The sequence below is a fragment of the Zophobas morio genome, unplaced genomic scaffold (assembly GCF_036711695.1).
Source record: "Zophobas morio isolate AGI-343-1 ecotype UQ-CSIRO unplaced genomic scaffold, CSIRO_AGI_Zmor_V1 ptg000028l, whole genome shotgun sequence".
Taxonomy (NCBI): Eukaryota; Metazoa; Arthropoda; class Insecta; order Coleoptera; family Tenebrionidae; genus Zophobas; species Zophobas morio.
Genome location: NW_026972133.1, coordinates 2606424 through 2619075, shown reverse-complemented (window position 1 = coordinate 2619075; position 12652 = coordinate 2606424). Strand labels below are relative to the sequence as shown.

Genomic DNA, 12652 nt, shown 5'->3' with positions numbered 1-12652 from the left:
AATAAATGAAAGCGTAAATTTATTTTACTGATTTACTCAGGAACTACAAAACCGAATGCTTCGAAATCTTGAAGACATTTTAAAATTATCATAAGCATGGTAAATTTTTGATCAAAACGTATTCGGTCGTCCCCCCTAAAAAATTTATGATGTCACCACAAAATTTTGCTGAATAAATCCTATCTAAAATGTACAAAATATGGTGAGTCTCTTCTTGTGATTTATCATTCCATTCAAATTTTTTCGATTTGCATATACAGGGTGACTCAAAAAAATTAGTGAATGCGTAAATTTATTTTATTGATTTAATCAGGAACTACAAAACCGAATGCTTTGAAATCTTGCAGATGTTTTAAGGTCATAAAGAGCATAATAAATTTTTAGTCAAAATATATTTGGTTATCTTCTACAAAAAACTGATGACGTCAGCTCAAAAGTTTGCCGAATAAATCGTATCTAAAATGTACAAAATATGATGAGTCTGTACTTGTGATTTATCATTCCATTCATATTTTTGGATCTGCATATGCAGGGTGACTCAAAAAAATTAATGAAGGCGTGAATTTATTTTATCGATTTAATCAGGAATTACAAAACCGAATGCTTTGAAATCTTGGGAATATTTTAAAGTTATTATAAGCATGGTAAACTTTTGTTCAAAATGTATTTGTTCATCCCTCCTAAAAAAATTGATGACGTCACCCTTAAATTTTGCTGAATAAATCCTATCTAAAATGCAAAAAATATGATGAGTTTGTACTTGTGATTTATCATTCCATTCATATTTTTTAGATTTTCTTGAGAGGTGGTTCAAAAAAATTAATGAAGTCAATTAATTTTATTGATTAAATTAAAGGCAACACTTATTATTAGTATTACACCCCAACCAACCCAATTTGGTAGACACAAAATTTGTTAAAGGAAAAACTCGGTTGAAACAAGAGGGTAGCACGCTTATTTACATCGACTTTAACATTACAGACCTGCATTTGTTTTATGCGCTCACTTGGTTCCGCGAATGTGAAATAGACATGTTTATAATCAACCAATTGTGAATTTCACCGTCAAGAATTAAAATAAAACCCAATGTTTTATATAATAAGCGGAAGTCGAAGCAATAAAACCGATGGTCGTTTTGTTTACAGTTTCTCTGTTTGACTCTCACGTATGCTGTTACGCTTGTCATCTTAAATTAAGAATGTTTATACATACACGATTTTCAGTTGCCTCTGATACGTATACGTGAGTAAATTGTTTCGTTATTTTATTGATTATTACAAATCAATATTCAAAACGACCCAATTCATTTTCCCGAAAATTTGAGAATATAATAATTTTATTCTTAGTATTACACTACATCTATCCCAACTGATATACGTGTCCTTGCAAAAATGTTGATGACGTCATCGCAATTTTTTTTTCGAGTAAAACCTCGATTAATCCGAGTAATTCGACCGCTCCCCCGACACAGTCTGGCCCTCCAATCTCGTCAACAAGCCGCTCATTACATGATTTACTTATAAACCTGGGCCATATCGTCACACTACGTGTTCAAAATTCATGATCATTTCCAAAATAATCATGCAATTTGAAGCTCGCCCTTACCTTTGGAATGTCTGTCGTTTCACGTAGTTATCCCTAACAAACTCGACAATCTGTTTCTGCGTTTTCCCGCTATACCTAAAACGCCACCCTATTAGCACCTCCCGGCGCGCCACTCGACCCTTACCTAAACGAGCTGCCCCTCGACAGCACCCTCGTCCTGTGCCGGGGCGCCGCCTTCACCGACGAACACCGGAAAAAGCCGTGGTTCTCGACGCACTTCTTCCAGAAGTTCTTGCACTCGTTCCTGCCCTCGAAGAAGAACTCCACCGTGTCCTTGTAATAACCCTGGAACGCCCCACTTTAAAAACCCGAACGAACGCCCGATCCCGACTCACGTAACCCTCCGGGTGCAGCTTGATGAGGAAGCGCTTCCGCTTGAACGAGATCTTCCGGATCTTCGCCCAGGAGAAGGTGTTGATTTTGGTGTAGTTCTGGAACACGATTATGCCCATGTGGGCCACAGCCAGGTTGAGCGGGACGTTCTCGTGGTCCTTCGCCGCGTGCATCTTGATGCCGTACAGCTCGCACCGGCGGGCCGTTTCGAGGAGGTTGAGGTCGGCCTCGGCCGGCGATTGCCCTCTGAAATAATAATAGCACCAATAACAGCAACTCCATCTGTTCAGTAAACAACGTATAGTACGAGCATGAATACCATGCATGAGCACGTAAATTCATTGCGCATCGTGCGTTCGATCCCATCCAAGCCTGAATTCACACCAATCCAGCCGCACCTGCTAGAATATTAAAAACCCCTTACGAGTGTTTTTTGTGGTTTTCCATGATCTTCCGCTCCATCTCCTGGTCCTGCTGCGGCACGAACTTATAGCTCGACAAGTACGTGTGGTCGGGGTAGTCCTCCGAGACGTAGTCCCCGCACTCCGCCTGCACGATGTAGCTCGCCATCAAAGCCGCCGTGTTCTCGTTGCACTGCATGAGTCCCTGCGCCAGGTCCCGCTTGACCTGCAGGCAGAAGAGGTATCGCGTGAACTCCTCCTCGAGCTGGCCGGGGTCGGGGGTGTAGAACTTGACGCAGAAGTAGAGCAGGGGGTCGACGAGCGAGAGGCCCAGCTGGCGCGAGATGGGTTTCTGCAGGTCCAGCCAGTACCTGGTGCCGCCGGCGTCCGTGTATTCGAGTCCGAAGTAGTCGGCCTCGAGCAAGTGGAGTTGCTTGCAGACCTGGTCGAAGAGGACGCGGCCCGTCGCTTTCGCCTGCAATGTCGTAAAATAAGATACGACCGAGTCGGAGCCCTGTCGAGCGCCGGGCTGTATTTTTAGGCCGGTTCTCAAAGGGAGCATGAAATTCGCTAACGCGCGGGTATGTGATGGTCGGGTTGCGTTTTTACCGCTGCAAATCGCATGGGTGGAGGCGAAGCGGCCGGAATTATTTATGGGACCGCTTTGGAGGGAAATGATAAGGAGCTTTCCTCGAGGATGAAGGGGGTAGTGTTTTTGCGCGAGTTTGAATGGAATATATAATTAGAGGAAAATGCAAAAAAAAAAAAATGTTTATTAGTGCAACTAATAAAGAAAAAACTTGAGAAATTCAGATGTGGCCGCTGGAAACTGATTTAAAGTTAGCGGAACTGTCATGATCGTAATACAAATACAATGCGGTAAATTTAATGTGAAACAAAGAAAAAAATTGGTTTTATATTTTTAAAAAAGACAATTGGGACTCCCGAGAAGGTTTCACATTATTAAAAAAAAATATATTTGGAGCCCCCGAGAAGGTTTTACATTTGGCGCCCCCGAGAAGGTTTTACATTTTTAAAAATGACAGTTGGGACCCCCGAGAAGGTTTCACATTGTTAAAAAAAATACAGTTGGCGGCCCCGAGAAGGTTTTACATTTTTGAAAATGACACTTGGGTGTCTCTAGAAGGTTTCACATTATTAAAAAAAAATACATTGAGCGCCCCCGAGAAGGTTTTACATTTTTAAAAATGACACTTGGGACCCCCGAGAAGGTTTCACATTGTTAAAAAAAATACATTTCGCACCCCCGAGAAGGTTTCACATTGTTAAAAAAAATACATTGGGTGCCCCCGAGAAAGTTTTACAATTTTAAAAATGACATTTGGGAGTCCCAAGAAGGTTTCACATTGTTAAAAAAATAGATTTGACGCCACCGTGAAGGTTTTACATTTTTAAAAATGACGATTGGGATCCCCGAGAAGGTTTCACATTGTTAAAAAAAATACATTTGGCGTCCCCAAGAAGGTTTCACATTTTTAAAAAATACATTTGAGACCCCGAGAACCTCCGAGAAGGTTTTCCATTTTTAAAAAAGACAGTTGAGAGTCCTGAGAAGGTTAAAAGAAACTGATATCAAGAAATTGAAAAATCGAAAAGCTGAAAAATTAATAATAAAAATCGGATAATTGTAAAGTTGACAAATTACGAAATTTAGAATTTAAAAAGTAGCTAAAAATGGAAAAATCGTAAAAATAAAAAAATTAAAAATAAAGAAATTGAAAAATCAAAAAAATGAAAAATCTCAATTGAAAATTAAAAACTTGAACAAACGAAAAAAAAAAATTCTAAGATTGCAAAATCAAAAAACTAGTTAACAAAAAAAGTGACAAATCAATCAATCGAAAAATAAGGAAAAATTAAAAAAATAAAAATTGGTAAAATAAAAAAATTGAAAAGTTTTGAAAGTGAAAAAACCAAAAATTTTACATTGTAAATTAAAAAATTTTACATTTGTAAAATCGAAAAATACAAAATTGTAAAACTGATAAATCAAAAAAATGAAAAGTTAAAAATCAGGAAAAATTAAAAACCGCAAAAATGAAAAAATTGTAAAATTAAAAAATTAAAAATAAAGAAATTGAAAAATCTCATAATTGAAAATCAAAAACTTGAACAAACGAAAAAGAAAAGTTCTAAGATTGCAAAATCGAAGAACTAGTTAACAAAAAAAGTGACAAATCACTCAATCGAAAAATAAGGAAAAATTAAAAAATTAAAAACTGGTAAAATCAAAAAATTTTACATTAAAAAATTAAAAATGAAGAAATTGAAAAATCGAAAAAATGAAAAATCTCATAATTGAAAATCAAAAATTTGAACAAACGAAAAAAAATCTAAGACTGCAAAATCGAAAAACTGTGACAAATAATAAATCCAAAATTCTAAAAATTAAAAAATTAAAAATTATAAAAATCAAAAATTGAAAAACAGAAAAACTGAAAAATTCAAGTTTTAGAACTGAAAAAACCAAAAATTTTAAATTCCAAAATAAAAAAATTTATATTTGTAAAATCTGAAAATACAAAATTGTAAGACTGAAAAATCAAAAAATTGAAAAGTGAAAAATCAGAAAAATCAAAAATCGCAAAAAACAGATGGATACACTAAAAAATCGATGAACTGAAAAATAGTATATTCCAAGAATTGAAGATCGAAAAATCAAAGAATTGAAAAAAATCGAACAATTGCAAAATTGAAGAATCAAAATATTGACAAATCGAAAATTTGAAGAAGTGGAAAATTACAACAACGAAATATCGAAAAGTTGAAAGTAAAATTTTAAAATCGCAAAATCGTTAAATTGAAACATGGAAACAGCGTAAAATAAACAATCGACAAATAGGAAAAACGAAAAACGGAAAATTTGAAAACCTCAAAAAGATGAAAAAACGAGACATTTTAAAATCGACGAATTGTAAAACTGAATTATTCTATAACCAAAAAATTGAAAAACTGAAGAATCGAAGAAGTGAATGTTTTTTTAACAATGTGAGTTAAAAAAAACATTCGGCGCTCCCGAGGTTTTACGTTTTCAAAAATGACAGTTGGAAGTTTCGAGGTTTCACATTGTTAAAAAAAATACATTTGGTGCCCCCGAGAAGGTTTCACGTTTCTAAAAATGACAGTTGGGACTCCCGAGAAGGTTTTACATTTTTTTAAAAGACAGTTGGGACCCCCGAGAAGGTTTCAAATTAAAAAATGGAATTTGAGGCCTCCGAGAAGGTTTTTCATTAAAAAAAAAGACAGTTGGGACCCCCGAAAAGGTTCAAGAGAGATTGAGATCAAGAAATTAAAAAATCGAAAAGCAAAAAATTAAAGCATGGAAGAATTGAAAAACAAAATCGTAAATTGAAAAATTAAAAATCGGATAATTGTAAAATTGACAAACTACGGAATCTAAAATTTAAAAATTAGCTAAAAATGGAAAAATCGTAAAATTAAAAAATTAAAAATGAAGAAAATGAAAAATCTAAAACAAAAAATCTCATAATTGAAAATACAAAATTTGAACAAACGCAACAAGAAAAATTCTAAAATTGCAAAATCGAAAAACTAGTTAACAAAAAGTGACAAATCAATCAATCGAAAAATAGGGAAAAATTAAAAAATTAAAAATTGGAAAAATCAAAAATTGAGAAACAGAAACACTGAAAAATTGAAAAGTTTTGAAATTGAAAAAAACAAAAATCTTAAATTCTAAAATAAAAAATTTCATATCTGTAAAATGGAACAATACAAAATTGTAAAACTGAAAAATCAAAAAAATGGAAAGTTAAAAATCAGGAGAAATCAAAAACCGCAAAAATGAAAAAATCGTAAAATTAAAAAATTAAAAATGAAGAAATTGAAAAATCGAAAAAATGAAAAATCTCAATTGAAAATCAAAAAGTTAAACAAACGAAAAAAAATTCTAAGAGCAAAACCGAAAACTAATGAATAAAAAAAGGGACAAATCCATAAATCCAAAATTCTAAAAGTTAAAAAATTAAAAATTATAAAAACCAAAAATTTAAAAACAAAAAAAAACTGAAAAATGCAAGCTTTAGAACTGAAAAAACCAAAAATTTTAAATTGCACAATTAAAAAAAATATATTTGTAAAATCGAAAAATATAAGATTGTAAGACTGAAAAATAAAAAAATTGAAAAGTTAAAAATCAGAAAAATCAAAAATCCAAACAAACAGATCGATACACTAAAAATCGATGAACTGAAAAATAGTCAGTATATTCCAAGAATTGAAGATCGAAAAATCGAACAATTGAAAAAAAATTCGAACAATTGCAAAATTGAAGAATCAAAATATTGACAAATCGAAAATTTGGAATAGTGGAAAATTACAACAACGAAATATCGAAAAGTTGAAGTATTATAAAATTTTAAAATCGCAAAATCATTGAATTGAAACATGGAAACAGCGTAAAATAAAAAATCGATAAATAGGAAAATCGAAAAACGGAAAATTTGAAAAGTTCAAAAAGATGAAAAAACGAAACATTTAAAAATCGAAGGTAAAACTGAATTATTCTATAACCGAAAAACTGAAAAACTGAAGAATTGAAGAAGTGAAGAACTGAAAATAAAGGAAAATAAAAAAATAAATAAAAAACGGATATTTAAGAAATCTAAAAATGGCAAAATTGTAAGTTTAAAAAATCAAAGAGTTGAAAAACCAAACTACAAAATCAAAATATTGATAAAACAAAAATCGTAAATTGAAAAATTAAAAATTGGCCAATTGTAAAATTGAAAAATTAATCATCAAAAATTTGAACAAACGAAAAAGAAAAATTCCAAGATTGCAAAATCGAAAAACTAATGAAGAAAGAAAGTGACAAATCCATAAATCCAAAAATCCAAAAATTACAAAATTAATCATTGGAAAAATCAAAAACTGAAAAACAGAAAAACCGAAAAATTGAAAAGTTTTAAAACTGCAAAAAAACAAAAATCTTAAATTGCAAAATAAAAAAATTGATATTTGTAAAATCAAAAAATACAAAATTGTAAAATTGAAAAATAAAAAAACAGGAATATCAAAAATCGCAAAAATGAAAACACTAATGAATCGAAAAATTAATAAATCAATAAACTTAAAAAATCGATGAACTAAAAAATAAGAAGAATGAAAGATTGAAAAATCGAAGAATTGAAGAAAAAAATTAAATTCGAAAATTAACTATAGAATTCGAAAAACTGCAAAATTGAAGAATCAAATATTGACAAATCGAAAATTTGAAGAAATGGAAAATCACAACAACGAAATATCGAAAATCTGAAATACTGTAAAATTTTAAAATCGACTAACTGAAAAATCGAAAAGTAGAAAATCAGAAAAATCCAAAAATTAAAAAAACCAAAAATTTTGAAATTCAATAACGAGAAATTGATAAAACTGAAATCGTAAATTGAAAAATTAAAAATCGGATAATTGTAAAATAGACAAATTACGAAATCTAGGAATTAAAAATTATCTAAAAATGGTAAAATCGTAAATTAAAAAATTAAAAATGAAGAAATTGAAAATCGGAAAAATGAAAAATTCTAAAATTGCAAAATCGAAAAACCAATGAGTAAAAAAGTGGCAAATCAATAAATCCAAAAATCGAAAAATTAAAAAAGTCAAAAATTGTAAAACAGAAAAACTGAAAAATTCAAAAGTTTTAAAACTGAAAAAAACAAAAATCTTACAATTGTAAAATAAAAAATTTGGTAGTTGTAAATAACCAAAAAATACAAAATTGTAAAATTGAAAAGTTAATAAACAGGAAAATCAAAAATCGCAAAAATGAAAACAGTAATGAATCGAAAAATTAACAAATCAATAAACTAAAAAATCGATGAACTGAAAAATAAGAATTGAAAACTGAAAAATCGAAGAATTGAAGAAAAAATAAAATTCGAAAATTAACTATAGAATTCGAAAATCTGCAAAATTGAATAATGAAATATTCACAAATCGAAAATTTGAACAAATGGAAAATCACAACTACGAAATATCGAAAAGTTGAAATAATGTAAAATTTTAAAATCGAGTAACTGAAAAATCGAAAAGTAGAAAATCAGAAAAATCCAAAAATTAAAAAAACCAAAAATTTTGAAATTCAATAACGAGAAATTGATAAAACCAAAATCGTAAATTGAAAAATTAAAAATCGGATAATTGTAAAATAGACAAATTACGAAATCTAGGAATTAAAAATTATTATCTAAAAATGGAAAAATCGTAAAATTAAAAAATTAAAATGAAGAATTTGAAAATCGGAAAAACTAAAAATTCTAAAATGCAAAATCGAAAAACTAATGAGTAAAAAAAGTGGCAAATCCATAAACCCAAAAATCGAAAAATAAAAAAATTAAAAATTGGAAAAATCAAAAATTGTACAACAGAAAAACTGAAAAATTCAAAAGTTTTAAAACTGAAAAAAACCAAAAATCTTACAACTGTAAAAAAAAAAATTTGAGTTATAAAATCGAAAAATACAAAATTGTAAAAATGAAAAATCAAAAAAGTTAAAAATCAGGAAAATCAAAAATCCCAAAAATAGAAAACTAAAAAATCGATAGACTAAAAAAATCGATGAACCAAAAAATACATAGTACATTCAAAAAATTAAAGATTGAAAAACCCAAGAATTGAAAAAAACATTAAAACTAGAATTCGAAAAATTGCAAAATTGAAGAACTAAAAATATTGACGAATCGAAAATTTAAAGAAATGGAAAACTACAACAACGAAATATCCAAAAGTTGAAATACTTATAAAATCGAAGAAGTGAAGAACCGAAAAAAAGAAAAATAAAAAAATTGATAAGTTTTAAAACTGAAAAACCAAAAATCCTAAATTGAAAAAATAAAAAATTTGATTTTTGTAAAATCGAAAAATACAAAATTGTAAAACTGAAAAACTAAACAATCGAAAAATTAACAAATCGATAAACTAAAAAATCGATTAAAAAACGGGAATTTAAAAAACCAAAAATAAAATTGTAAGTTTGAAAATGAGTAGAAAAACCAAACTGTAAAACCCAAATATTGAAAAAATAAAAATCGAATAACTGAAAAATCGAAAAGTAGGAAAACAAAAAAATCCAAAAATTGGAAAAACTAAAAATTCTTAAATTCACAACCAGAAATTGATAAAACATTGTGTGTAGCAGTTAAATCAAATAAACAGAGAATTCTTTGAAATGACGTCATCAAATTATTGGTGGGGATGATTAACAAAATTTTGGTCAGCATTTAACCATCTACACGATATTTCTAATATACATACAAAATTTGACAACAGACCGACAGACGGAAACGGGAGACTACTTTTTTCGTACTCTAGGGGTCATGAAACGTCGCGAAAATATAAAAATGGCCCATCGTCCGATGGACTCGATTACTATACTTCCTTAGCTTACGCGGAAGTAAAAATCTGAAGGTAAATGAGTTGAATATTTAATAGGTTACATATGAGACGTTGTTGAGCTGCATTGAATAGAAAATGCACGACAATCTAATTATGTGAAACCCTATTGTTGGAGATTTCTGAATAGTATTTGTTGATGGTCCAGACTAGATATCCTCATTACATGTATGTACTTTCTTTTTCATACTCTTGACGACATCCTAAAGGTCCATTTTTTTAGTTCTGTCCAAATAACCTGAAGACCGAAAGAATTTTAAACAAGAGTTTGAAAGAACCTTCTTTTTAACTTATGAGTTCTCAACTTCTCATACCGAAATAATGAAATTCACAGAATACTATCCAGTAATTTAACCAAACTTGTTTTATTGCCTGTGGTGCAGAGGCTAGGGAACTTGTGCCTCAGAACTCCGAGCAATTTTTTTCAAACGAACTTTATGGAAGGAGAAGTGCGCCTATTTGGCATGTAGGTCACGTAAATAATTCCGCCGTCTTTTATGACAGATGAGTAAAAAGCGCTATTTCTGTCTCTCTCGCACCCACAGACTTCACTAATGCAAACTTAGTGTTTTACTGACTAATTTTCTAATACGACGGCGACTTTCAGTCTCCAAAAAAATGATAAACGTTGATTGCACTCCCGTTCTACCCCTCTCAACCGCACCGAAAATCCCGACATTCCACCGGTCGAAGTGAGCCGGATTTTTGCCTCCCTATTAAGCCGCTTCCAATAATCGGACTTGTCGCTGAATAATGGATCAGTTTGTTGAGGGCCAAACCACAACAGAAACATGCTAATCGTCGTCGGCGGATAACCATATAAGAAGAGGCCAATTCACCGCGAATTAGCATACAAGCGCCGCTCGAAAAGGAAACGACCAGTTTGCAAATTCAGAACTTATTGCCGACCCAGGAAAAGTCCATTGTTCGAATGCGTTATGCAACTCCGCACTCCTGCAATTATCGCACTCCAAGGCCGGTGATTTCGGCCGCCTTCTCCACCAGAACTTTGCCGCATTACGTGCATCTGGTACTGGTGGTCCTGCGAGCCGGATCGGCCCTAATTAAACCTCTGATAAATCACTCGAAGACGGCGAAATTTTCCGAGTTCTGATCCGATAAGGATATTGATTCCGGGGGCGGCGTAAGACTACACCGCCGTCAATGTTTACGTCCGTGTTCCGCCACTGTTTATCTGTCATTTTATGTCCTCGAGACGGCGCACAGGAAGATGCTGCAAACCAAAACAAATAACGCGCTACTAAAAATAAATCTCGGGAAGGAGTGAGTTAACCCAGGGCGAATTCGTACGCTGACAACGAAATTAATTGTGCGACGAGGCGGCCGTGATATGTGACTTTTGAACCGTCGAATCGGGGGGCTATGGGCGGGGTTAGAGGTTAAGTGGGCGACTTAAGTAACTTATTTGAGATAACGTGATTAAAGTGCCGGGTCGGTGGGTTTGACTTCTTAAATGGAAGCGTTTGAGGTGATTCATTTATTCACAAATTACCAATTAAAATTAAAGAATTATTTACAAGTTTAAGTAGGTGCATGCGAGCGGCGCGTACTAAATTATAAGCGACAGATTTTATTTCCACAAAAAATATGTTTTGGGTTTCAAGAACGAATTATAGCGACTGGTAAAGCGTGAAATGCGACGTTTTAATCTCATTAGTAATGTACGTGTTAGTAGGTTAGTGTCGCAAGGAAAGTAGATTTGAAAATCGATCAAAAAAGTTGAATAAATACTTTGATTCGTAATATTCCAATCAAAAATTACAAAAGTATAAATAATACGAGTGTCATTTTCAAATGATTGATTTCTGCTTTATTATTTAACACGTCTGTGGATTCTTTTACGACTTTTTACATTTTTAAAAGGGAAAACTCGGCGAAAGTTTGGCTCGTGAGCGTCAAATGTCACGATGATTAAACGAAACCCTTAACTTCAAGAGTTGTCACTATAAATTCAAACAAAATCACTATCACCAGAGAACATAGAGAAGCGTCATAGTTTAAATCAAACGACGGTCGAATTCTCAGTTTTTCGAAATTTTAGTTTGGAGACTTTTCAGTTTACTCCTATTTATTATTCAATGTTTGGATGTTTCAATTTCTCGGTTTTCAGTTTTTCTCTTTTTAAATATTTCGATTTGTCAATTAAGGTTTTTTGGTTTTTCAATTTTTCTATTTTTTCAGGTTTAGATTTCTCAGCTTCACTTTTTTGGTTTTTCGATTTCTCAATTTTTCGATATTTCAGTTTTGGGATTTTTCAGTTTTTCGATTCGTCGGTTTTTCTTTCATTTTTCAGTTTTTGGATATTTCAGTTTTGGCATTTTTCAATATTTCTATTCTTCGACTTTTCCATTTTTTGACTTCTGAATTTATAGATGTGTCGACTTTTTACTTTTCGATTTTTAAATTTTAGATTTCTCAATTTTTCAATATTTAAAATTTCAGATTTTTTGATTTCTCGAGTTTTCATTTCAGCTCTTTCATATTTCAATTTTTCAAATGTTTCGATTTCTTAATGTTTCGATTTTTCGTCTTCTCGGTTTTAGATTTTTTGTTTTTCAATTGTCGTTTTTTCAATTTTTAGATTTTCCAGTTTTTTGATATTTTAATTTTTCAATATTTAAAATTTTGGATTTTCGATTTCTCGATTTTTCATTTCAGTTCTTCGATATTTCAGATTTTCAATTTTTCGATTTTTCAATTAATCGATGTTTTGATTTTCCCATTTCTTGACTTTCGAGGGTTTCGATATTCCTGTTCTTCAATTCTTTAATTTTTCGGTTTTTTGATTTTTTATTTTCAATTGTCGTTTTGAATTTTTCGATTTTTCAATGTTTTGATTTCCCGAATTAGTTTCCCAT

The 12652-nt window shown here is 31.4% G+C and overlaps 1 protein-coding gene across 4 annotated transcripts in view; it reads right to left on the bottom strand.

Annotated features, from left to right (window-relative positions):
* The window catches only part of LOC135137102 (FERM, ARHGEF and pleckstrin domain-containing protein 1-like), a 116129-nt gene that overhangs the window by 26954 nt on the left and 76523 nt on the right, over positions 1 to 12652 (bottom strand). For 3 of the 4 annotated variants that reach the window (XM_064066654.1, XM_064066656.1, XM_064066655.1), the window contains exons 3-6: positions 2363 to 2814; positions 1941 to 2184; positions 1730 to 1890; positions 1606 to 1680 (exon numbers count right to left, since the gene is read on the bottom strand). In XM_064066654.1, coding sequence (XP_063922724.1) covers positions 1606 to 1680; positions 1730 to 1890; positions 1941 to 2184; positions 2363 to 2814 — 932 coding nt within the window. Of the gene's footprint in view, positions 1 to 1601; positions 1681 to 1729; positions 1891 to 1940; positions 2185 to 2362; positions 2815 to 12652 lie in introns of those variants that run through there. The other variant, XM_064066657.1, reaches the window with a different exon arrangement.